Raw genomic sequence first — 26,825 nt, 5'->3', positions numbered from 1 at the left:
ATAAACAAAGTACCCAATCAGTAACCATGCAAGACTTGTTTTCTACAGTCTGGCCCTCAAGATCCAACATGGACTGGAGTGAAACATGCCCATACCCTGAGCTACAACAAATTGTGTTTTTAAATATAATAAAATGCATGAACTGACTTCCTTATTCTGTTAAATATAATCACTACCACCTTATTCTAAACCTATAGATTGCGTTGGCATGACGGGGAAGTGAATTCCTTCTGTTAAGGTGATTATCTTTTTTAAGCCTGTTAGTAAGATTGGCGTAAAAGAAAGTCATCCTCACTTTTAGAGCTATGGATCGTGACAGAGTTAACCAAAACACGCATAAATGTATACCATTAACCGGAGTGCAGATAAAGCATCCCATCACATGTAAGATGACAGAGTAGAAGCCTGAAGGTCGATGACAAATCCTTATTCTTCACCTTGAATATTAACAGCGTGATGGGTGTGCAAAGCCACTCACTAACATGTAGTGTAACTAAAGAGTGAATCTTACGCGGCACAAGGATTTCAGAGGAAACATTGAGAAAGGGGCCGTTCTCTGCAATGTTTGCTCTTCTTCGCTAATAGACTTAGGTGACATTAGTGTATCGGGAGATAGTTTCATGTTTGATTTATCTGCATTAATTTTTCGTTGCTTCAGACAAGTCTAACATTTTGTTGTCTCAAAGGGCCCCCCCTCTCGACTAGGTCTCTGGTGCTAATGGTAGGGTTAGGGTATTCTTCTATGACAGGACCCATTCTTTGAGCCCAGAGGTACTCAGATGCTCCTGTCTTCTCTGCCTACCACGTACAGGATACCTTAATGGTTACACAAGCAGGAGGTACAGGGATGGGTATTCCGGTAGCTGGGGGTACAGGGATGGGTATTCCCGTATCCGGAGGTACAGGGATAGGTATTCCGGTAGCCGGAGGTACAGGGATGGGTATTCCGGTAGCTGGGGGTACAGGGATGGGTATTCCGGTAGCCGGAGGTACAGGGATAGGTATTCCGGTAGCCGGAGCATGGTAAACTTGGCCATGAGTACCTCTTGAATCCATGGCCTTGGTGAACATGGCCATGGATTCAAGAGGTACTCATAGTCAAAGATACCCGAGTCAAACATGGAAGTAGTAGTCCAAACCAGAGGGGAAAGCAAGTCCGTAAATGTAGCAAAGCCTAAGGTCATATACTAGTAATCAAAACAACAAAAGTACAGCATACGCAGATTTAAAGAAAACCTGGCTCCTTGATTGATTGAAAAATAAGGGTGACACAGGGATCTAACAGACAGTGAGACTTTTGGCATTTCTTTTCTATGCACCCCAATCAATTTATTAATCCTTTTAACATTACAAACAGCCAAATAGGGGCACTTTCCATTTAGGGGGTGTAGCTAGAGGCATGGATAAGGCAGAGTTTTAGTGGGGATTTTTATGTCACTTTTTGACCTTCTGATTGCTGTTTTTGTAACTGAGTAAGTCGGTTATAAATAAAAGTATTTTATTTACTTAGTTCATAAATACATTTCCTGTTGTGTCCCCCCCCCCCACTGCAACACTTCAGCCATCCAAAGTTGGGCTCCTTCATTGGGGGTGTGGTTAGAGGCGGGCCAGGGGAGAACCATCCACCTTCCTTACCCCCTTTACAATATACTGAGCAGAAAGCTGGATTATGATGTCATATCGCAGCGCTCTGATTCAATATGTTGTAAGGGGGCCATGTGTGAGCTGTGATCTAGTTTTTGGGACACTTATGAGGTAGGATTCTAAGCTTACTAAAAGCCAAAGACAATCAGATGGGGAGCATGTTGGATGTAGATGTAGCTGAACCACAACAACTAGAATTCCCATTTACCCTCCCTTGTTGCCAAACATCACGGGAGTTGCAGGTGTTTGGGAAAGCTTCATGCTGGCACAGCTTTTAATGCAGACAATCACCTTGTTAGCATTTAAGCATAAAACGCATGCTGAAAGTATCACTTTCTGGGTTATTATATGTAATTTCACTTTTAAATAGTCTAGAATAGTATATTCTAGAGTAGTATCAAGGATACATTTGGCTTTAAGTGATGAAATAAACCCATCTCTATCCCGTAAACCAACGAGTTCAAAGTGACCCAAACAACAAAAGAAAGAGTTACAAGATTAGTCTGTATTAATCTCCATCCATTTCTGCTAGATTCACATCTGGACCTTGCGTGAAACATTTTAGAACCTTAATTATTTTCCTGTTCAGCCTCTTGGGCTTTAAATAAATATCCTGCCAGAATGTAGGCTTCCAGCCAAGTGAAAGTGCCTTCGTTGCTCCTAACAGGTCCGCTGCCGAACAGAAGCATCCGTGATATACGATGCTGGCAGAATCTCGTTACATGCTTGATCGTGGTTACATGCATGTCACGCGGCTCAGAACATATTCACAAAACTGGGCCCTTTCGGGTCCATGCACTCAGCTCACTGTTGATCAGACAGTTCATTCCCCCTCCCTTCTCCATCTGAACGGTCTGCAGGACGGATTAGTGGCTGTCACATCCGTCTGCTGTCCCTGAACACCACGGCCACATGCCATTAAAATGCACGCCTCAGCACATCAAAATTATACTAGAAATCTGCCACTGAGCAACTGGCATCAACTTATGAGCGGTGCTGAATGTGCGGTCTGTCGTAATGCTAGAGGCCAGGAACCGTGGGCATTGTAGTACACTTTTCCCTGATCCCCTATGCACCCCTATGTATCCTGACTGCATATATGTCCTGGCTGTATCTGACATTGGATATGTCTGCTATTGCTCCTAAAATAAAGGTATATCTGTCATGTATGTGTTAAATTGTACAGCGCTGCGTAATTTATTGGTGCTTAATAAATGAAAGCTAATAATAATATACCCTCGTGCACACATCTCACTAGCTCACACACTTATGCTGTCTTTAGTCGAAAGAACAGACCTCTGAGCTCCCAAAACTTTACGTCTTGTTCTACTTGACACAATAAAACGTACCAACGTCACGTAAAATGACGAGTTTCTCTTGGGCTAACATGGCATAATGAATTTTTCACATGCATGTGCAAATGTATACAATTCTGGCTAAGTGGATAACTTAATTGCACTACAGGGCATTTGTGAGGGACAAATGCAGTAAATATACCCCAGCCGAACGATTTAGGGCAAAAGGGACTCTGTAGGCAGGGCCGGCCTTTGGGGTGTGCGACCTGTGCGACTGCACAGGGCGCCACACTCCAGGGGGCGCCGCCGCCACCGTAGCGTACCGCTGCCGCCAGCAGCGTACCTAGCGGCGGGGGGGGCGAGCGGCACCCGGTGCAGCTCATCAGGGGGGCACCCGGCACCCCTCCAGAGACGGACAGTAATGTCCGCCGCTGGAGGAGCAGGCTCGCAAGGGAGCGGTATCGGAGGTCTTTAACAGACCTCCGGCTCCCTTGAGTGATTTTAAGCCGGTTCAAGGATCTCCCTTGAACCCGGCTTAACATCACTCAAGGGAGCCGGAGGTCTGTTAAAGACCTCCGATACCGCTCCCTTGTGATCCGCGCGGCAACAGCTGCTGTGCGCCGGGGTTTGTTGTCAGATCCCGGCGCACAGCACTGAAGCCGCGCCCACCGCTGTCCGTGCCCTCTGACCCGGAAGAAGACAGAAGAACTGAAGAAGAAGAACGAAGAGGAGGAAAAGGAGCTGTAAGGAGAAAAGAGGAAAGGTAGGAAAGCATTCAGTGAGAGTGGATTGGTATGTGTGTGGATTAGTGTATATATGTGTGGATTGGTATATATGTGTGGATTGGTATATATGTGTGGATTGGTATACATGTGGATTGGTATACGTGTGGATTGGTATACGTGTGGATTGGTATACGTGTGGATTGGTATACGTGTGGATTGGTATACGTGTGGATTGGTATGTATGCGTGTGGATTGGTATGCGTGTGGATTAGTATATGTGTGGATTGGTAAGTGTGTGAGAGTGATGGGTGTTATGCTGTACCATTTCCAATGTCTTTTTCATGATCTAATTATGCTCTAAAAGTACATCATAACTCCCATCACTCTATACTGTTCCATACAGTGGCAGAGCTGGGAGGCAGAGGCCTTGCACCCCCACCGCAGGACTCCTGAAAGGTAAGTGAACTTCAAAGAGGGAAAGGGTAGATAGTTAGGAGGGCGTATATAGGGAGAAGGGAGTGAGACAGGGGAAAGGGGGTAGATAGGGAGAAGGGAGTGAGAAGGGGTAGATACGGCAGAAGAGAGTGAGAAGGGGTAGATAGGGCAATCATACTCCTATCATGCCAAGTCTGCAAGTAAATCCTGGAATCTGGGTATGCCTGGGCATGATAGGAATGTGATTGCTGTTAATCATATATATATATTTGATATATATAGACTTGAAAACCGAAGTTGTTTGTGTGGTTATTTGGAAAGTCCCTGGAGTGCCGGTAACTATTTTTGGACATATATATATATGTTGTCCTGATGAAAGTCAGTAATGACTGAAACGTTGACTTTGAATAAAATGAAATTGTCTATTTAAAGACCTGGAGTGCTGACCATCTTTTTGAAAGTGTTTTACATGGAAACTGCTGGTTACTAGCACCGGGCTTGGAATATTTGGAATGGTGTGCAATGGACTCTGTGAGTAAATATATATATATATATAATATTATTTAATTGTTTTGTCCTATTTTGGTGTGTTACTTACTTTAAATAAAAGTGTTAGATTTTTTTATGATGTGGGGGGGGTCATATTCGGTTTTGGCCAGGTAAATGCTGCACTTTCGGTTTCAGTCCAGAATTCGTTTCGGTGCATCCCTACTACTAAGCCAGACAATTAAGTGGTAGGCCTAGACCACATCAATGTTTGGCGTAGTATATAGTGATTGGGGTTTTGTTACAAGTTTTTATTCCTTTCTTTTTTTGGAATGGGGGGGCGCCAGAGGAGTAGTCCGCACAGGGCGCCAGAACACCTAAGGCCGGCTCTGTCTGTAGGAAAATGTGGGGGGTGCGGTGATACACATCATAAGATTATGGGTACGTCTCATATACTTTTTTATATATATATATATATATAAATATATATAAATCTTTCTTTTAATATTGGTATTTATTTATAAATAGTAATAATACGCTGTTTGCCAGGCTAATTCTTAAAGTGGATCTGTTTCTTTTCCCGAACTCCAACAGTTTAAAACAAGAAACGTAGGTATGTTTATATGTCTATGGAGGACTCGTATCTTTCAGTAATGACAAGTCAAGGTGTCCTTGTGTACCAGTATCAGAGCCACTTGGTTTCTCTCGGGGTATAATGTGGTGTTAGTTTTTGGCAAGTGTATATGTGGTGATATATGTGGTGATATATGTGGTGATATATGTGGTGATATATGTGGTGTATATGTGGTGATATATGTGGTGATATATGTGGTGATATATGTGGTGATATATGTGGTGATATATGTGGTGATATATGGCACACAGGCCTATTCTGCTGCCTCTGGACTGAAGCTACAAGGAGCAGTCATTGTCTTTCAGCTTCACTGGGCGTTTACAAATAGAGTTCCGTTAATCCCAATCCATTCCACGCACTGTGATGAGGCACTTGCCAAAGATTTACCTGCAGAAATTATATGGGGGCTGTTTTGGTTTGTAGTTTTAAATATTCAATGTGACAAATCCCCGCCCCCCCCCGAGATCTTGTCAGCCGTAAAGCGTGAGAACGGTCTGCCCCTCTGCTGCGCTGCGTGTGTTAAAAGGAATGGGTTTCACAACCCTTGGTAATGGCAGTCAATCGGTTAATTAAACGCAAGCCCCAATCCTCTTCACTCCCCACCTCCTCCTCTACAGGACCGCAGCATCTCCAGGGTTGCTAGGATACCGAGACAGGAGCGAGGATACTTACACAGCAGGCGCGCATGCATACACACATTTCACGAGTGGAAAGGCAGCTGCTGCCAGCCACACACACCTCCAACTATTAGTGCCAAGACAACGGACCCCCGGTGCCCCAGCTGCTCCCATGCCACATCTGCTGGGAGGCAGCCATAATGTGTTTACAAATGTCTAGCTAATAGCAGGGCACGAGTCACCTGCAAAAAAAAAATCTGCAGATAAAAAAACATCATCATCCAGAGAAATAAAGAATATTTCCTAACATTGAGGGTTTTATTCAGTTATTAAATATCCTATGTAAATGGAACTAATGGAAGTTAGACAGAGGCCTATCAAGGGGTCATATAATCTTCAGCCTAGCAACATGGCCAATAATATACACTTTACATAAGATGTCTTTCTTTTTTTCTCTCACATATATATATATATCTATAGATATATATATAAGGTCGGGGATGATTAAGCGGCCCTGATACTTTAAGGCTGGTGGAGGCCGCATGTTACTTTTTTATGCTCACATAGCTTGTGACGTGGCATCAGATCAGATGAGTATAGGTCCGCGGAATTAGCTCCATTGAACAGGCCTCCTGGAGTGGTTCCTCAAAGGGGTGGAGCCTCCGAGCACACCCTCCCCTTATTGGAGGAGTGGGGAAGAGGCCGCCCTCTTAGTGTGTGTTGTGGCCCCACCCTTTTGCGGAAGTACTCCAAGAGGAAGTACTCCAAGATGGATTTGCCGGCTTCCCGGAGTACTTCTGCGAAAGGGCGAAGCCAAGGTGCGCTCCACTGGGGCGGCCTCTTCCCTGTTAACCTGTTGGACAAAAGGGTGTGCATGTGGGCTCCGCTCTTTCGCGGAAGTGCTACGAGAGCACTGGTTAACGGAGATGATACCAGGGAGAAGCGGACGAAGAAAGAATAACAAGAGACGAAGCAGAAAGTAGGGAGACATTGAGAATTTGTGTGAGTAATGTGTATTTTTTTCTTTAAAAATTACATTTTCTTTCAAATGACACCAAACTATGTAAACTCTGCGTTGTTCATATAAAGAAAAGCCAGCACTATAAAAATGTGGAAACACAGTAAAAGGCACTCGCGCATGCATAATATCCTAACATGATTAAACAATGCGTTTCATTAGCCTTCATTTCAAATAGGCCACGGCGTTGGTTCGCATAGAACGCCAACCAGATATAATCACACAGAAAGTAACAAAACACACGCGGTATGAAGACACTGGTCGTTCAAGCTCAGGTAAGAGACAATGTATAGAACAAAACCATAAATGTATCAAAGACGAGTAAAGACAGGAAAACACAATAGATTTATGAATTGGACAAAAATTATGTGTGGCCATAGTTTGCGTTGGAAAGAACCACATCAGAATTTATTAATGTCATGGCCATGCGCAGAATGTTCTCCTGGCAGGGACCATCATAAAATCGGAACAGATTTAGATCCGAGGTGATCCTTGGCACAAGTACTATAATGACATCATTTTACATGGAAACATGGCTTCTGAAGCTACGTGTTGCCCCTCCTGCCCTGTGGATGCCTGTGTCGGCTGTATCTGATAGCAGATAATAACAATTTTTCCTGAAATAAGACTCGGACATTAATCAGTTCGTGATCTTGTCTTAGATTCAGGGTAGCGTTATGCTTCTCCTATGCAGCCCTCACTGTGTTTACCTCTATCACTTCTGCTGGGAGGCTGTTCCATTTATCTACCACCCTTCCTGTAAAGTAAGGAGATGGGAGATGATTGTGTGTGCATCAAATGTTTACTCACTCTGTCCGCTTCTGCCATTGATTCAAAAAATAAAGTTCCGACTCCCGGATTTCTCTGACGGTTTCACCAGCATTCTGAGTGCTCAAGAACTTTACTCTATCTCAGTTCGGTTTAGGATGCCTCGTGATCTAGAGACAGAGGGAGGACAGATGGCTGGATCCATGAGATAACACTCTTTGCCTCCTCCACCCACATTTTTTTAACCTTCTCGGCAGAAATAAGAGCAAACGACAGCTTGCGAAGGAATATACTTGTGAAAAAGACTTTATAGTTGACTGCTGGGCTACCACGTTGGCAACTGAGCTCAGCAGGGTTAATGTTTTCTGGGAATATGAGCAGGAGAAATGGCCGCCGTAGCAATGTTCTTATTAATTCTTAAGGAGCCATCATATTCCAGGACACACAGTAATTATGAAAAGAACATAGTAGCACATCTTGTACATATATCAGGTGGTTTTCTGTAGACACTTGGTATTATTTACAGAAAAGTAAATGTTTAACCTTTGATGTGCCATCTACAAGAATCGCTTTGTAATTGGCTGATAAGCAAACAGAAGAGCAGCAGGAACCATCTGGGAGAGACCGCTCTCTTGGTTACGGCTCAGTCTGCAAGCCATGGACCGGCATCGGCTGCAGTATCGTACCAGGTGCCCTACTCGGTAGTGGATTCATTGCTATGACAGCGTATCGGTTACCTGGGAATAATTTGTGAGCTGGAATTGTTACTCGGCTCTGTTCTGCTTCTCCGAACAGACATCGCTCAGCAGTAACAGGGCAGACGGATTACTGAGGCCTCGCATTGCAGGCAAAAATGGGATTATTCCAGCTGCCGCACACACATAGAAACACCACAGCACAGTAAATGGGGAATTACAAGCTGGTATCCTGCTCTTGGCACAGGTGTGTTACCACAAACCCCACCGGGACCCCGCATACCCCGAGTGCCACATCATGCCAACAAGGATTTGCATTTCACTGACTGGCCACCAACCTGTTGTATTCAGAGCCAATTCATGCTTCCAGCAGCTGTCTCTGGACAAATCTTATTGATTTCTTTGATTGGGTGACTAAAGTAATTGATCGCGGTGGTGCAGCAGACATTGCGTATCTGGATTTCAGTAAGGCCTTTGACTCTGTCCCACACAGAAGACTTATAAATAAACTGCAATCTCTGGCTTTAGATCCCAATGTTGTTGAATGGATCAGGCAGCGGCTGAGTGACAGACAACAGAGGGTGTAGTGAATGGCGTATATTCAGAACAAGGTCTTGTTACCAGTGGGATACCTCAGGGATCTGTACTCGGACCCATTCTCTTTAATATTTTTATTAGTGATATTGCAGATGGTCTTGATGGAAAGGTATTTTTATTTGCTGACGGCACAAAAATTTGCAACAGGGTTGATGTTCCTGGAGGAAGAAGCCAAATGGCAAACGATCTAGGAAAACTGGAAAAATGGTCAGAGCTGTGGCAATTGGCATTTAATGTGGATAAATGCAAAGTAATGCACCTGGGGCATAAAAACCCAAGGGCAGAGTATAGAATATTTGATACTGTCCTAACCTCAACGTGTGAGGAAAGGGATTTAGGGGTAATTATTTCTGAGGATTTAAAGGTAGGCAGACAATGCAGTAGAGCAGCAGGTAATGCTAGCAGAATGCTTGGTTGTATAGCGAGAGGTATTAGTAGTAGAAAGAGCTCACGCCGTTGTACAGATCACTGGTGAGACCTCACTTGGAGTATTGTGTACAGTACTGGAGACCAGATCTACAGAAGGATATAGAAATGTTGGGCCTACTGGTTCTTATCTGACATCACTTTCTATGTTTCTAAAGGCGTTTCCTTTCCGTGCTCTGCCTTCCCACGAGGAACCATTGGGGTCACATGACCCATCACATATCCTCGCAGTAGCAGCACCACCGCTCCCGGCTCCTATATTTTGCGGGTGGCTCATACATGTACAGATTTGGCGAACCAGGCAGTTCAGAATGATGGGGGGAAAACTACCACACCGAGTGCTATCATCGAAGGCAACAACTGCTTTTAGAATTAAATTGCTATGCATATTTAATAAATAAAAACAAAAGTTTCAAAGTGTCTTTACGTTTTGGGTTTGCTTAACCCATTCGTGACAAAGGCTGATTTTACTTTTTGTACCCTTCGTGACAAAGGCCGTTTTAACATTTCTGCGCTGCTCGTGTTTAGCTGTAATTTTCTTCTTTCCCGTTTCCTGAACCCACACACATTAGATATTGTTTTTTTCAGGACAAGAAGGGATTTCTTTAGATGACATTGTTTTGATTGTATCATATTATTTACTATTAAAAAAAGTATAAAATATGGTGAAAAATTTAGAAAAAAATGACTGTTTCTAACTTTCAGTTGAAAAATCTTTTACTCATCTATAAAAGGTAATAAAAAAACCTGCTAAATAGATTCTACTATTTGTCCTGAGTTTAGAAATACCCAATGTTTTTATGTTTTTTTGCTTTTTTCTGCACGTTATGGAGCAATAAGTACAGGTAGCGTTTTGCTATTTCAAAGCCATTTTTTCCAAATCTGGTAATTCTTCCCCCCATGTGCCATTTCGGGTATCTTTGAAGCCGGCCAATGCAATTTACCCCATCAAATCATATATTTTTGAAAACTAGACAGCCCAGGGTATTCCAAATGCTAGTATTTTAACCCTTTCCAAGCACTTATTCTACCATCAGCCTTTGTCAAACTTTATGGTAGTCATTTTTTTGCATTTGTTTTTTCACACACATTTTACTTTAGGTATGAATAAACAGGTTCTGGTATATGTCACTATCAAAAAACACCCCAATATGTGTTTAGCAACATCTCCTGAGTACAGCGATACCTCACATGAATGATTTTGCCTGGCTGTTTGGGGGCAAAAGGGCCACATTTGGGGCATGCACATGTTTCAATCTTGAACTTTGGCATTTGGGGATCCACTGCCCATGCCCTATTTGGTACATCTTTGAGCCGGGCCATTTCAGTGTGCCCAACAAAACCATATATTTTTGAAAACTAGACACCCCAGGGTATTTTAAATGCTGGTATTTTAACTCTTTGCATGCACACATTTTACCACCAGCATTTTTTCAAAGTTTGCAGTAGTATTTTTGTGTGTGTATTTTTCCCACACACACCTACTTTATGTATGAATTTACAGCCCCTGGTATATGCCGCTGTCACACGACACCCCAATATGTGTTCAGCAACATCTCCTGAGTACAGCGATACCCCACATGCATGGGTTTGTCATTTTTGGGGGGAACTAAAAGGCCACATTTGGCATGTGTGCATTTTTCTAATTGGAAATTAGATGTGTGGCCATCCTTCCCCCCGTGTTATTTGGGACATTGTTGAACCCGGCCAATTCAATTTACCCCATCAAATCATACATTTTTTAAAAGTAGACACCTCATGGGCATTTAATATGCCAGTATTTTAACTCTTTCCATGCACAAATTGTTTTAAGCTAATATGCTAATTTTAGGACTTGCTCACAAAAATATATTTTTTATATATATATATTTTTTTTCAACTTGAAGGTTCCCCTGATCAGTAGGAAATTATTTTTACATTTTACTGTTTTTTTACTATTTTTTTTCTAATTATTATTAATTTTATTTTTTCTAATCACACTGTGATTAGAAAGCTGAGCTCCATTGACTTGCATGGTTGAATGCAGTACCTATATTCAACCTGCAAGTGGAGCCAGAGTTCTCTAGAGGGTCTGGAGACCGTCTAGCGAACTTTTTAGACTTTATTGTTTTTCTTTATTGAATTTTCCCGGACCGCCGCCATCTTGCTGATGGCGAAGATCACCGGCAGCTGCGGCTGTGACCGCTCTCCGGAGCGGTCACAGTCCATCCCTAGGTGTTTGGTGTCGCTGGATGCCTCCTGATCGAGGCATTCCAGCGACACCATTTAAGTTTAGGAGGCGATCGTTGATCGCCTCCTAAACGCTTTTAAAACGGGCGTCCGCCACCATACAAAGTATGGCGGATGTTGACGCCCCGGGGAGGGGCCAGAGATGGCCCCTTTGTGCCGATAATGGCGTTGCTCGAGGCATTACAGCAACGCCGTTTAATGACGTGCCGGTCCTGGCACGTCATTTGTCGTTATCGACTTGAATTTCCGTGACGTGCCCGGACCGGCAATTGTCATCAAGGGGTTAAGGATGCAGGCTGTTTATCACTTCTGCCACTAACTTTAAATAAACAATGCTGTCTTTTTCTTAACAGATAACGATGGCATTGGGATTTATTCACTAATTGCCTGAGGAGTTGTGGTTTCAACTCCCTCGCTCCGCTTTTCATCATGAAGGGCCAACCCTGACCCTGTATGATGCACAATACAATGGCTAGAATACATAATGTAACAGGGAGAGCTTGAAGCTCACTAGGGTTGAACCTTCGTAATGAAGTTAAGTGAGGGAGTGAAACCACAGCTCTCCTGCAAACCCATTGATTTTACCTCCCTTAAAACGCCCACTTTAGGGAATATAAAAAAAAATCAAGGATAGGCTATGAGGAGGAAAACATTTCTAATTCTTTATCTGCAGACCTGGAGGCTGCCATTGTTGTCAGTCATGTGATATATTTGGTGACTTGCTCCTGCTCAAACATCACACTCAGCTGATTGTTTGCTAATGAAGTCTGTTCCTCCGCAGAATGAATCAGTCAGACATTACTCCAGCTGGATAATTAAGTCTGAGCCATTCTATTGTTTACTAGACTGCGGCCCACAACAATAAAAGAGCTCCAAAGTTTAATTTGCATTTCTCTAACGCTATCTCAACACGTCTCCCTACCTTCTCCGCTAACGTGTCCCTTTCTCCTTGGCTGCGGCCCTGCTCCTTGTCTTCTTTCTTGGTCTGCTTTTACCCACAATTTGTTCCGTTCATTTAGCCTCCTACACAGCAGAGTACACCACGGGTCCAACCTCACCCCAGATTGAAGGAATCCGGGAGAAGGAAGTGCGTCTGCATTAATATGGCCTGCTGGGAGTGCTTCTAGAAAAGGACAGAGCCAAGTTGCGCCATTGGCTTGACCCAGAGATTGCTGGGTGAGCGCTGCTCCTCCGTTTCTCCGGGCCAAGATCCGAATCTTCCGTGTTGTGGGGTCTTGACACGCCCCGCCTATTTTTCCTTTAAATGGGGGTGTTTCCCGCTGCTGTCAACAGGAACGCCCCCGACGTCAGTGTGCAGTCCTCGCCGCGTCCCGCAAGGAAAGGCTCCGGGTAGCCGGAGCCCAGAAGTTCCCAGGTATGACCATAAGCAGAATGATAAGGATGTGTTTTATAATAAGGAAGTGTTTAGTGGACTGGGATAAGACAAGATAGCTGGGACAAATTGCTGATATGCAACCACCCGGAAACATTCTATTATACAAAAAGAAGAAAAAACGCCTTTCCTCAGTTAGAAAAACACTGAACTGTAGGGCTGACCTGGTCCTGAATAATGTAAAGTTAAAATAGCGAGGTGTGTTTCAGAACTCTCCGCATAATAATGATAGCCAAGAGGTCTCTTTAAATTTACATGATATCCCATTTTAAAGGATTTTAATCTATTTTCTGTGTAGGAGGTGTGCTTGGCTGAACACAGCTCTTTGCACGGAATATACGTAACAGTCAGTCAGCTCCAACACTCCTCCGGGAACGCTCTGGATGGGGGTCTAATCCCTCTGTACATACACGGAACACACTCCCATTGATTTCAGGGGGAACACTTAAATGCCACCACTTCTACCTAAGTATACCCCCAAATTTTGAACAATGCATATGTAAGTACTAGGTTTTAAAAATACCAGAATGCTCAGCTGTATGTTTCAGTGTAGAGAACAGCCCTGATTGTCTTTTTTCTGTCTCTCAAAGCAAATCGGACTTTTACTTCCCTTCACCCATTCAGTAGGGGAAAGGACACTATTTTGGGAGGTTAATGAATGGCGTTCTGCAATTTGTAAAGCAGCAGGGAGGTTAATAAATACAAATACTTGGCGGTGGCGGACGCCCAGCTGCTGCTTCATGTGAATAGATTCACGCAGTCGCCAGGCACAAGCAGCTCCCGTGAGCACACGTTCCGATAATTCTCTTAAAGGGAAACACTCAGACTTTTCTAGGGTGAAACGTGGTCACGTTTCTGTGTTCTGTACATACGACAGGTTCCTCCTCCTCCTCACTTTTAATTTAATCACATCTGCTATATCACACAATGGTAACACTGATGGCGCTGTACAATGGGTACCCCCTAGGCCTTTTATATTCGACTAGTATGCAGTTACACATTTACAGGTTTTCTTTTTCTATGTGTTCTTCAATAGCTTCATAGACCTTGCAGTTCTCTGTTATGGTCCAATCCACAGAGTCCAAAGATGGCCCCTTTATTACACATCACAGAATCATGTTAGATATAAACCAGTCATAACATTATGACCACCTGCCTAATAGTGCGTAGGCCCCTTTTTCCACCAGAACCGCCCTGACCCGTCGAGACTCCACTACACATCTGACCTGTCAAAGTCACTTGGATGCTTACGCTTGCCCATTTGTCCTGCTTCTAACACCAACTTTGAGGACAAAATGTTCACTTGCGGCATATTATATCCCACCCCATGACAGGTGCCATAATACTAAGAATACACAAAGATGATCAGTGTTATTAGCTTTGCCTGGCACTGGCCAGAATGTTATGGCTGATCGATGTATGTTATTACAGATTAATGTAATAGGCCATAGCAACATGTATGAAGCAGTCACACATACGGTTTTCAGTGATCAGTGGCATGTTGGAAGCATCGTATGCCAGAGCCCATACTGTTAATGGCTGGTCTGTGATTACCCCTGGTTTATATATACTGTATATTATAAAATATTGAAAAATACATTCACATAATATCTGAGCCAGAAACAATCACGCGAATAGTTTCTAAACAGGCTGATGGATGCGTAATAAAGCGAGGGAGGGCAGGTAGCACAATGTGTCTCTTCTATTGCTCTCAGCAGCGGGAATCCAAAATAAATCTAGAATGTTGGATCTATGCAGACATTTACAAAGTTAACACATCTTTACAGGTTAGTAGTAGGACAATAACATTTAGGAGCCGCGGAAGCAGAATTTGATGGCAGATAAGAACGATTCGATCCATCTCCACTGCCTGCTATTATATATTCATTGTCTTGCTGAAAATCAGGGGGAGCTGTCCAAGGTCCTAGAAATCGTTTAATACAACCTCCTTATAACATACGTTTACTGCTGTTAATTTCACATCCATAATACTGTATACAGATGATTTAACCCTTAATAAACATTCTTATGTTGATAGTGTCATTACAGTAGGGCTCTTGGTGGATCTAAATGTAACTAAGGTTATATGGGAAAAAAGCATTGTAGGGACTGATTAGAAGCCAACGTACAGTAGAGCCTGTTAGACTAAAATGTTACTCTCAATCTTCTATGCAATATTTATTTAGTTTGCTTAGTAGGCCACACAGTTTCACTGCCCAAGCTCATGTCTGTTCATCAACATGCCTGGTTGAGTAGAAGTCGTGATATCACGGCACTCCCCGATTCCACCGATCTGTGATCCACGCAACACACGTGTGCCGGCAATACCTTAAAACATGACAGTGTTCCTTTAAATTATTCATCCCCCATCACCTCTACAACTGATAAGCGTATATCAGGGTCAAGCGACTTCTAACCCCTCATCTGTTCCAGTACTAAAACTTGAACTCAAGGGCAGTAACTAAGTGCAGGTCGCAGGCTCGGTGTTCCATTTAATGTTAACAGCGAGCACCAAGTTAAGCAACCCTAATGTTTTGTTATTTATCGTATGTTGAATAAAACACTGATCGTCTCTTTCTTACAGCGAAAGATGAAACCTTTCTCCTGTTTCCTTATGGAGTGCCTCCGCTTGGCAAGTGCTGGCACCTCAACCTGTTTGACCGGCTTCCATGCCAATGACACAGACGGGGCACCTGCTGGGACCTCAGCAGATGGGGGAATATTTTCAGAGCGCGCTGTGCATGCGCGAGCCGATACGCTACCATTTCAGGGGAGTTAAAGACACCAAGCAGCGTTTTGCTTTACTTAACCCCAAAAATAGGCATGAGCACCCCTTTAATGCCATTCCTCCCACAAATAAATTGTCTGTACATATTCTAACGAGCTCCTGGTCTCCGAGGCTCATATAATTACAATAATGGAACAACTCTTCTCGACAGACAGACGTTGTTTTTGAAAACAACTTCATTACTATAACGGGAGATGCCAGAATGTCGTTCTCGTCACCATTTGGCTAGTTTATGTTTAGAGCTGAAAGAATTAACTAATTCATGGTTTGGCTGGAATTTAAGTGCATTAAATCTTTCTCTGCAAAGCGAGCGACTATACACATTCCTGGAATACAATCCTTTACTCCGGAGCATAACCGCAACGGTCAAGCAGAGATATAAACACCCTGCAACATGCGCGTTAGAACGGATTGACACATCAGCACCGGATATGTGAAGACCAGAAAGTTGTTTTTACGTTATTTTTCTTTTAAACCAAACTATCAACCAAAAAGCTTTTGTAAAAATGATAAACCCCCCAAAAAAGCAACATATTTAGTAATCACTTTTTTTTTTTTTTTAGCTGTAAATCTATTCCTTGGCCCAAAAAGGGTATCAACTTTGACTTCTTCCTGCAGAATAATACATATGCTGGCTGCGGATTAACCCCTTAAACGCAAGGGGTTTTCTTTAAACCCTTTAACCACAATGCATTGTGACCCCATACATGCACAGGCTTTGTCGTGAAGGGGTTAAACGGTTTGTCTCAAAAAGCAAAAGACTTTTGTTGAAGAGGATACTGTGCTAAAGAGTCTGGAAACAATCCCATTACAGTCATTAATTAGCAGAGATACAGGAAAGATAAACTATTAATTTAGGAGGACAGATCTTATCTGTCGCTATTTCATATTTTTTAATCAAACCCAGGCTGTCTGCGAGATTTCAAGACTGGCAACAGAAGAAAGCGTGTGGTTCTCGTATCTAAAATCAAAAATAATAATAATAAAAAAAGGTAAAAATATATTTTTTCACCTAAATTAACGTGTAAAGAAAAATTAACTCAAAAATATATTTTTAATAACTTTTTAACCCCTTAATGACAAAGCCCGTACATATACGGGCTCAAAATGCATCGTTTTCAATGGGTTTAGGGACCGCCCATTGTCCTTAAAGGGTTAAACTAATGTACACTAAGATTAACCCAGCCCTATATATGTGTTGTGACCCAGATGACTATACCAGCCACGGATGGTTTGATTTTCAGGTGCCCTATGAACAGAGTCGCCGATACCACATAGATTTTATGGGGAAAATAGCATAATTAATAATAATGCCCACTATGCTGCTCGCTCACTTACCTAGGAGCTAGATCATCAAAAGAACATGAGGAACCTATTCCTCTAGAAGATGCTTTTATACGTTTGTCAGAATGTTTACCTGAAAGAGAGACCTCTGAGGTCCTGAAATCTTGCACAGCTTTACATCTTTTTCTACGCCAGCCCAAATAAAAACTATCAATTTCAACTAAATCATCCACGTTCTCTTGGGCTCATACAGATATATCCGTTTTCCCATAAGCATTTATCATAATACATTTGAACCTGCCCTACCACGTCTGATGGGAGGCTGTTCCATTTATCTACCACACTCAGTGAATATAAAGACACAGCTTTATGTTCTAACGCTTCATTTTAAGTTTGCAGCTCCTGAGATGGCATCACTGCATATTTCTAATGCTCATGTTTCTAAATATTCATAGCAAATTTCCACGGTGCCATAAACATGTGTACATTAAACGATGTGAAGGAACACAATTTGTATGGACCGGCCACATCGCAGACTAGAAGGTACCAGTATGATGCAAAGGTTAACGGCACTAGGATGGGCAGAAGGAAGTAAAAGTAGAATTTAATTAGTGAGGGTTCATTAAAAACCAGAAAGCCCCTCTTTAACATCAGGCGAGCAGGCAGGCTTTTATTCACGCTGCCGTGTGGGAGATCGCAGAGGCGTGAACTTAAAATAACCGTGACTCAGACAGCACGGTGACCGATCTGGTAGAGGCGTCCGCTTACGGCTACCTCATCATCCAGACCCCTCTATGTAGGCAGAGAGCAGCTATAGGTTTGCACCGTTATTCCGGCAATTAACGCTGGATGTAGGAGGAGATCTCTAACGTTCAATCGCCATCGTGTTCCGTGTTCCCTGCAGCAGGGTGCGACCTCCAGGCACCGAACACACACATTGTAGTTGCTTTTTAATCGGCTCTTCCATACAGAGCGTTTATAACATTAACGCCAATTCCAAAGTAGCAGATTCCTACTATGTAATATAACCCATTCTAATCCCCCCCACCAGGGATCAATCTAACCCTGCATGGATTTACATTTTAACTCTTAAACAATCATATAGATTATAGGTAAACTCGTTGGGCAGGGATCTCCTCACCTGTTTCTGTAAGTCTGTTATACACTACTTGTCATGTCCTGCTTACTTATTGTACAGCGCTGCAGAATATGATGGCGCTATATAAAATAATACACAGTTACTCATGTAACTTCTCTGTATACTCTCTGTATACTCCCCATAGCACCAATTTATTTAAATGCATCTAAAGCTTTATAGAATGAGCAGCATGCCCCATATATAATATTCTGCCCGTTTCCCTACTCTCCGTGATGATTGGGATACTGTATCTCTGGTGGCCCATTGACTAGGGGAGTGAGACCCCTTTCCTCCTCTGGACGGATAAAGAGTGTTTGGTGCTATGGCAAGTAGTTGCAGAGGACGGTTATACAGAAGAGAAGGTCATGGACAGGCACCTCTATGGGTGACCAGCAAAGGGCCAATTAAGTGTGATCTACACCATAGGAGGCAAACAAATCCCCACCATCTGCATCAGATCATTTACACATTCTTCTAACACCATTACTCTACAATTGTTCCATTTTACCGCTTTTTGCTTGCTGGAAGAAACAGTGAATATAATGGCAGCCAGTATAATAATAATGGTATTCTGGGCTTCTCCGAGATGCCCAGTCGGGGTCAGTAACGCCCAGGCCGGCCGCAGACAGAGATCGCCTCGGCAGTCCACACCCAGCCGCGGATGCACATTAACCCCCTGCATGCCAGCACACTGCAAATTACAGTACACTTAACACTGTCTTTCTACGCAAAAACACAACATTTGTAGGTGAAAATTATCTATATCTATATATCTATATATCTATATATATATATCTATATATCTATATATATATATATATATATATATATGTGTGTGTATGTACACACAGAGACATTTTAACCCATATAAAGTTCATTAACTGGCACAAAACACCAGATTATATGCTAAAGATGGAAAAATTTTAATCAAACAAAAAACATCAGAAGCAGCAAAAAAATTGCAATTTCCTTGTGCTGAACCTAGTTATTTGGTTCGACGAGGAAATACATTAAATATCAGAATACTTGCAAACGTCTGCGTTTAACCCTTTAATTTCCTGAATTTTCTTCGCATAGCCCCACAGTCCCCAGCTCTGCTAAATGCCCCGGTTCTGTAATTCTCACAGGGCAGCTGACGCTGTAAACTGATTGCTACAGTAAACAGGTCACTCCCTTGCAAACCCAAATAGACACCTGTGCATTGATTCCTCAAACGGTCCAGACATGGAAGGGATCTTATTTATATATAAGTCTTTATATATAAATTTATATATTTAATCCTCTATTACATATAAAATAGAGACTGCCTACGCATGCATAGACAGCATTTTATATTTCGCTGTTACACTTCTTTTTGGTGGGCAAACACATATATTGGCAGATGCCCACTTACAGGGTTTAAAGTGTAATCTATGTGTAATCTATGCAGCCCGTCTTCCCATCATGCAGAATACACTGCTGTTTGTCCCAATATCATAATAAAATAATATTTGATTACAGGCTTTTCTTTCTGCAGCCCAAATGCTCTCCTGTGGCCGGCGTCAGAACTGCAGCCATAAGGCAATCTCAGCAGGATGCTCTTACATCCATTATGTTGACATTTCTATTTGTACGTAAGCCATGAAACGACATACACCTACAAGGAGGTGAAGCGGCCATTGAAGCGCTCCGCGTAAAACATAAGAAGCTGGTTGCTATAATATAATCGCGCAATGCATTCATTTATTAACGCAGGTCTGCCTGAAAGCTTCACGATATGATTACATTCCTGATCTGCAGCAGAAGCCTGTATAGTAACCTGCGCACGATCGCAGATGGATTTTACTGTAAGGCAGAGGACTGAAGCCATAGCGTGATAAGAGACCTACCTTTTATGTTGTGCGGTGGGAATGTTATCTCTTGCAGGTTGGGGATCCCATGCTATCTCCCGGCTGACGGTTAGATGGTTAGAGAAGAGAAGCCCAGCCCTCTCTCGGTACAGCTGGCAAACAAAAGACCGTGACAGTGATCTCCCCGGCCCCGCCCCCTGACACACCCCCGACCCACCCACCGAGCGGCTCTCACTAACATGCTCACAGCATTATACCACCCCTGATGTAACCATCCTTACAGCCACAACCTGGCCAAGTCTTTACGCGATGCCATTTACTGCCAGGGTTAATCATATAGAACATGATTATCTGTTTCATCGCAGGCACTTCAGTGAATGGCTTTTAAACCAGGAGGGTTCACCTTCTCTGTAATCGGAGTAGATTTCCAGCAACAAAACACTGAGATTACAGAAAAATGAAAACCCCTGGTTAAAAGCCCTTCGCTGAGCCCCCGAAACGCCTTCACCCCCGCTGTGACACATTATAGCGCTAGATGAAAATGTCTCTCCTACAGCAAGAATCTCTGAATCACACACACCTACACAATCCGAACTCTCCGGATTAACAGCGAAAGAGCCAGGACGCCTACCGTGCCTACAAACATCCAATGACGTCATTAAATGACACGCTTCGCCGGGGGCTGGGGCAGCTTTACGTCACAATACCCGTCAGGCGGGGGCAGGCACTGGAAACCTGTAAGATCCTTGGACAAAAATCCAGGTAATACATGCTTACCAGGGCTACTACACAAAGTGACAGGTCAATTGCCCCAGGGCAGGGTGAGACAGCCCATACACAGCACTCCTCTCCCACCTCTTGGCTGCTCATCCTTACAGTCTTCAGCTATTAAAACTACTGCAGCCCTCGCCTCCAGTCCATCAGCTAATTCAGCAGCATGCGCAGCAAATACTGCAGCCAGACAGTAATCATTCCATAACTGTTTAAATGCCATCTGGAATGATAGCTTGTTTCCATAAAACCTAGAATTAAGAAAAGAAAAAAACTTCCTAAAAATGTGGTTTTATTCATTACCTTTTTTTGGGTAAATTTTTGGCTATGGTTGAGTTTTTTCACTCATCTCCATCTCGCATTTTGAGGGAGCCGCCAACTATATAAATAAATTGCCCAAAAGGTTTATTTTTCTGTTTCAATATATTATAAACAAATAAGCATCTGGCCATATGGAATTATAAATATTTTACATACAAATAAACAAATCTTCATTTCAATAATTTCATTTAGACCTAGATGGGGAAAAACAAAAAAAAAAACAAGTTAGTCACACAAAAAAGGCTACTTTTACTAACCTTAATTATGAACAGATATGTTTAATATAAAGTAAGACATTTCACCTATACAGTTTACAGAGCAACCTCATCTGGCCAGACCTCCCCCCCTATGGCGCTGCGTACAGTTCTGTAGACCCCATCTCCAAAACTATATAGAAAAATGACCGGGAAAGACTTATAGATCTCAATTTGTTTAGCTGGAGGAGACGCGATAGAAACATCGGAAGTTTATTTCAAAAGTTGAGAAGCGTTAGGACAAGAAGTCGATCTAAAGTTTTACTTGACTGAGAGGGTGGTAGATAAATGGAACAGCCTCCCAGCAGAATTGGTATAGACTAGTACACCATGAAGGACGGTGCCAAGCCTGTACAGCCCCTATTGCTTCCTGCACATATCCTGAAGGCATATTCTACCCCATGCTCAGCAGTGACGATGGTGAGTGAAAAACACATCACCCTTCCGCTGCAGACACACCATGCGATAATGTGACTTTTTCCCATCACAAAGGCAGAAGAGTCCTTTCTACTCAAATAAAAATGATTTACATGCAGGGGATCTTTAAATAAACAGACGGATTCCCTGTCAGTTAAAAATGAGAGACGAGGAGCGCGCATATTAAAGATTTAGCAACAGATCCGCACTAAAAGAAAAAAAAACACAGGAGGATCCCAATTCTTCTGTTCTATGGACGGCTGCAAGGCTCTGCTCATCATCTGGCCTTAATATACCTGAACCTATAATGCGATCACTCTGCACGTATAAGAACAGACTGATATAAATGTAATTATGCGTCAAAGCTGGAAGGACAGATACAAAGGGCGAGTACACTGCTGTATTTATAAAGAGCCATATTTGGCCATATATTACGCTAAGTGCATCAAACTTTGTAATCTCTTCAGAGAATAAACCCAATGTGATTAGCAGAAGGGATTTGTACAGTTAGTGGACGGCAAATGGCGCATTACTAAAATGATTACTGCCAGTATGTACATTATTGGCAAGCAACATGGATGACTTAATGGCTCTAGATAGGTTCTAGATAACAGCCATAGGTGCAGTATAAGAATTCATTTCTTCACCGAGAAGGTGGATACACGGAATAGGCCCCCAGCAGCGGTACAGATTAATACGAGGGAATGTAAGTATGGCTCATGTTTTTATTATAAGGCAGAAGTTTATACAACCACAAATACCTGTTATTATTGGGAAGATTCCTGGTAAATTGTGATGTAATCCATCTTATTAAATAACAATTTAAAGTAAATATCTTTGGTGGCTGGATATGTGTAAAGCTCCTGCCACCTAGTGGACCTGCGATCACTCCCGCTGCACAATCTATTTCTTTTCCCCGAATAATCAGATGCACGTCTGAGAACCACGGTCTAGGTCAATATTCAATGCCAAATGCATGAAACCATCTGATTTATTGAAAACAATACACGTTAATAGTAACAGATTGACTTTCTTCTGCTCAGCGGCTTATGGTGTTAAACATGATCAGGCTTCTGTGCACATTTTAAATCTTTGTAACTTGTTTTGGAACTAGGAAATCAGAAAATATTAGGAAGGTCAGAGAAAACCCAAAATTCCCCCGGGCGTAATGGATTCTCAGATGATTACCGAACATATTGACACCACTGACTTAATTGCTTAGAGGTTTTGATTTACAGTCAAGGTAAGTACCCAATGAATTCAGTAAGGACTTTTGGAAGACTTGGTAGAGTTCTGCCAAATACTGTCTACAAACATTAAGGGCCGTGTATAAAAAGCACTCTTAATAGAAAGGAGTGACCAAGGAGTGATCCTGTACAAAATATGGAAAGTCTGAGATAATCACTAAGCAGATAATATTACACTTCATTTACATGTGTAATCCAACATGGTCCAATAATACTCACCAACGTGCGGAAAGAGATCGCTCCTTCACAGACCACCGTGAAACATCTAGCAAATAAAGGGAGAATATTCAGTGTCGCCTACACAGCTTACACGTGAATGTGTCAATGCCGCCACCGCACCTGTAAAATCACTAAGGACATTACCAGTCGGCCTGCTTTGTGGATCTGTACAATGCCCACATAACCAGGGAACACACCGCCTGCTCTCCATAAACACACGGGCTCTTCAGGCTTTAGCAAGAAGGGGACGTTCCCCGACATATTTCCTAAAGGCTTCAGATGGAATTCAGCCGGAAGGGACCCCATATACTCGGGCATCATGGAGACTGGACCTGGGTACCCGTCAGGGGGGTCTACATCAGGAACATCATCTACTTTCTGAGTATGAGAAGAAAAAAACATTGGCTAGTATAATCTATATGGAGATGTGTGCCCACTATGAATACATTAAACACAGTGACGATACACTAATCCTTTTTGTAGTCACTTTCACTGTATATGTATACGGTCTGGATACAACATTTTACTCTGATACACAGTAATATTTGGGAAGCCAGCTGAAAGCGTTGTACAATGGGCAGCGATTACAAGTCAAAAGGGAACAATAGGTTAATGTCAAAAGCTTACATTGTTTCAAACATTTTTATTTATGTCCACGTCATTTAAATTGACTTATTCTATTTAATCACAAGTCTATACTATATATACACACACAAAGCTTTTGTTGTAATCTCAATGTATCTGTCTGTATACTTTTTTTTTTACTGCTTGCTTATTGTTGGAACTGCAGATACCCAGTACTACAGTACCTCGTGAGTGTGTCTGTACACTGCAGGACTGGCTCGTCAGATGATTTGCAAGGATCACATGTTGTAAGATCTTACTTAGGCCTTAAACATTACACTATAATGCCAGCTTACAGTATATATACTACTTTAAGCCTTTATTGGCACACCTTAAACACTAGAGAAATAAGCAATGCAGGGTCAAATACTGGGTTATTTCAAGTGGCTGCTATGGGCCATGATCAGGATTGAACCCAACTGTGACCTGTATGTACCATTGGCCCTCTAGCCTGTTAGACATACTTACTAATGGGTTCTTTTCACGTAAGGTGAAGGGAGCAGGCAGATCTCAAATGAGTTTTACATAGGGAGACTGCAGCGATTTTTTTTTGTTTTGTTTTGTTTTATAAGTAACAGGCGCATGATTATTGCCTAAAAAAACTACTTTACAAAAATGCATTAAGACAGTACCTCAAATCCACCCGTGTCCTCCAAGATGTCATGAAGAAGTCTAATGTACTCAGTGGCAGCTTTTAGTGTATCAACTTTACTTGGTTTCCGGTCCTTGGGAATCAAGGGCACAATGGTTTTCAGCTTTGAAAACCCACTGTTGATATTTCTAATCTGCAAAGGGTTTAGGATTTATTAGAGGGTGTCCAGTACAGATGTAGAAGGAGCCAAAACCAAATATAATTTCTAGACTACAAAATGAGCAAAACAATGGAGTATAAAGAGCAATTCTGGTTGTCAGTGGTGCAGTTACCAAAACAACATGTGGAACATTGCTGCTGACTCTTTAATCATAACCATACATATATATTTTACAGTATGGAGTCCTTGGCCATTATACTCTCACCCGCTCTCTTTCCTTGGCATTAGCTGCCTGTCGTCTCTCTAAGACATCTTCAAAGTTTTCCAAACACAAGTAGTGGCCAGATGGGAGCCTCTTCATTTTGTTGATTGAGGCCATGAAAGGCAGGGGTGTATAATGCTCCCTCAGAACATCCCCCAGCAGCTCAGGTGGTGGTGTTATACACAGCGGAGGTAGTTCTGGTTTTCGTGACATAGTCATCACGTCCTTTACTGCTCTAAAAAAGAAAAGGGACAGATCCAGAACACAATTTAAAGAAAGGCAGCCCATGTCGCCAAAAAGGCAACGAGAACAATCTAAGTGAATAAAATTAAAATCAGTGGGCAAACAAAAAAAAATAAAAATTGGCCAACATCAGTTCTGGTGCAGAACAGATTTTCTCTTACTGGCCGCAGATGAGCGGGCCCTGTACTGATATACCGGTCATGAACAAACTGAACTTAAAGAGACGGTCTAATGTTTCCGACACCCCCTCTATAGAATCAAAGTACTCTGTACTATAACATGCCTTCTTTCAATACAGATATCTTGTCACAGATAGCCGAGTGTCCCTTTAATACAAGCACAAAAAGTGATCCCAAAGTGTTGCACTGCTCTAGTATTTCAGAGGCAGCACCTGCATCCGCAGCATTAAGCGTCTTCAGCCCCGTATATATATAAGCAAACTGCGTATAGCACTGTTATCTTATTTATGTAGCACCAACAATTCACACAGCGCTTCTTATACATATTTAACAGGTATGAGGGTCTGAGACAAACTGATAGGTTAGGTAGAGAGGGCCCGGCTCGCAAGCTTACTGACCACCATGTTATTGGGTGACTAAAAATAAAATACCAGATACACCAGATATGGCCATCTTCACTATATAGGTAGGGTGTATGCAAAGTAATAAATCCTCTAGACTTATTGAAATAGACAGGTAGAAGGCAGTATATATCACACACGCCAATTCCATCGCTGTAACAATGTAGGGATCAGTAGTCTCCCGGCCCTCTATTAAAATTATAACATTAAATGGCCTCATAATTTTACCAAATATATATATATATATACATTAACGGAATATTAACGGGGAAGTCCAATCGTCCTCCTCTTTGGAGGCCAGCTACAGTTTTCATGCAGTAACCGTTTTCATCTACACTCACCCGACAAGCGACGTAAACTTCCCCCACCAACCCGAAATTAGCGTTCCACAGCACGCCAAGCGCACCACCAGCTTCCCTTCTCCGCGGTTTCCGGAACCCGCATTTCCGGTTTCTTACGTCATCAGGCGCCGCGGATCCAGTCACTGGTAAGTAAGGCCTTCCGACTCGCGTATATCTGTCAGTATATTACGGTAATTGTTGGAATTTTCTTAAACATTTAAAGAGTATGCGTTATTCGGCGGGATTATTTGGCATTTCGAAGTGTGTTTTATTTGTTATACTTAAATAACGCGCCCCAAAGACATGCCAGCTTTGGGACCCCAAATCCTTTATGCTCGTCTTTCTTCTTTCCTTTTTTACTTAAATGGATTCTTCGTTGTCTCGAGCAGCCACACCAACAATGGTAAACAATAAATAAATACATAAATAAGTACTTAGGACTAAAACAAAAGCTTCTTTCTTTGGCTATTGGAATTGATGGGAGGTGACTCGGCAGGTCACTTGTGAGCTAAGGAACGGATGAGCACAAGGGCCAAACTATCAAAGAGAAGCCTGAATTGGTCAGGATGGGGATCCCCCCCCCCCCGTACACTACCACTGTACAATAAAACATGCGCTCACCCCAACACCCTTTACTTACACAAACTCACTCTTAATACGGTATACGTACACACACACTCTCTCCATCTCCCATTAGTACTGCACCTCACACACTTCCCCTCTCTCTCAACCACCCAATCAGTGGTAAGAGTAGTCTGATCGTGGAGTAGGAGGGCAGGTAAGCTCTTTTATT

The 26,825-nt window shown here is 42.6% G+C and overlaps 1 protein-coding gene across 1 annotated transcript; it reads right to left on the bottom strand.

Moving 5' to 3' along the window:
• Positions 1 to 824: 824 nt before the first annotated feature.
• LOC149300149 (uncharacterized) lies at positions 825 to 25,081 on the bottom strand. Its single transcript, XM_089485575.1, has 4 exons — positions 24,872 to 25,081; positions 24,487 to 24,639; positions 23,375 to 23,608; positions 825 to 1,187 (listed from the first exon to the last, which is right to left on the bottom strand). Exons 1-4 carry the CDS (start codon positions 25,079 to 25,081, stop codon positions 825 to 827), a joined length of 960 nt encoding a protein of 319 aa, XP_089341701.1.
• Positions 25,082 to 26,825: the final 1,744 nt, after the last annotated feature.

The sequence above is a fragment of the Sceloporus occidentalis genome, unplaced genomic scaffold, assembly GCF_023333645.1.
Source record: "Sceloporus occidentalis isolate IW3139 unplaced genomic scaffold, rSceOcc1.0.p SCAF_26, whole genome shotgun sequence".
NCBI classification, from domain to species: domain Eukaryota; kingdom Metazoa; phylum Chordata; class Lepidosauria; order Squamata; family Phrynosomatidae; genus Sceloporus; species Sceloporus occidentalis.
Note: the sequence above shows the minus strand (reverse complement) of the source record. Positions and strands in the feature narration are given on the sequence as shown.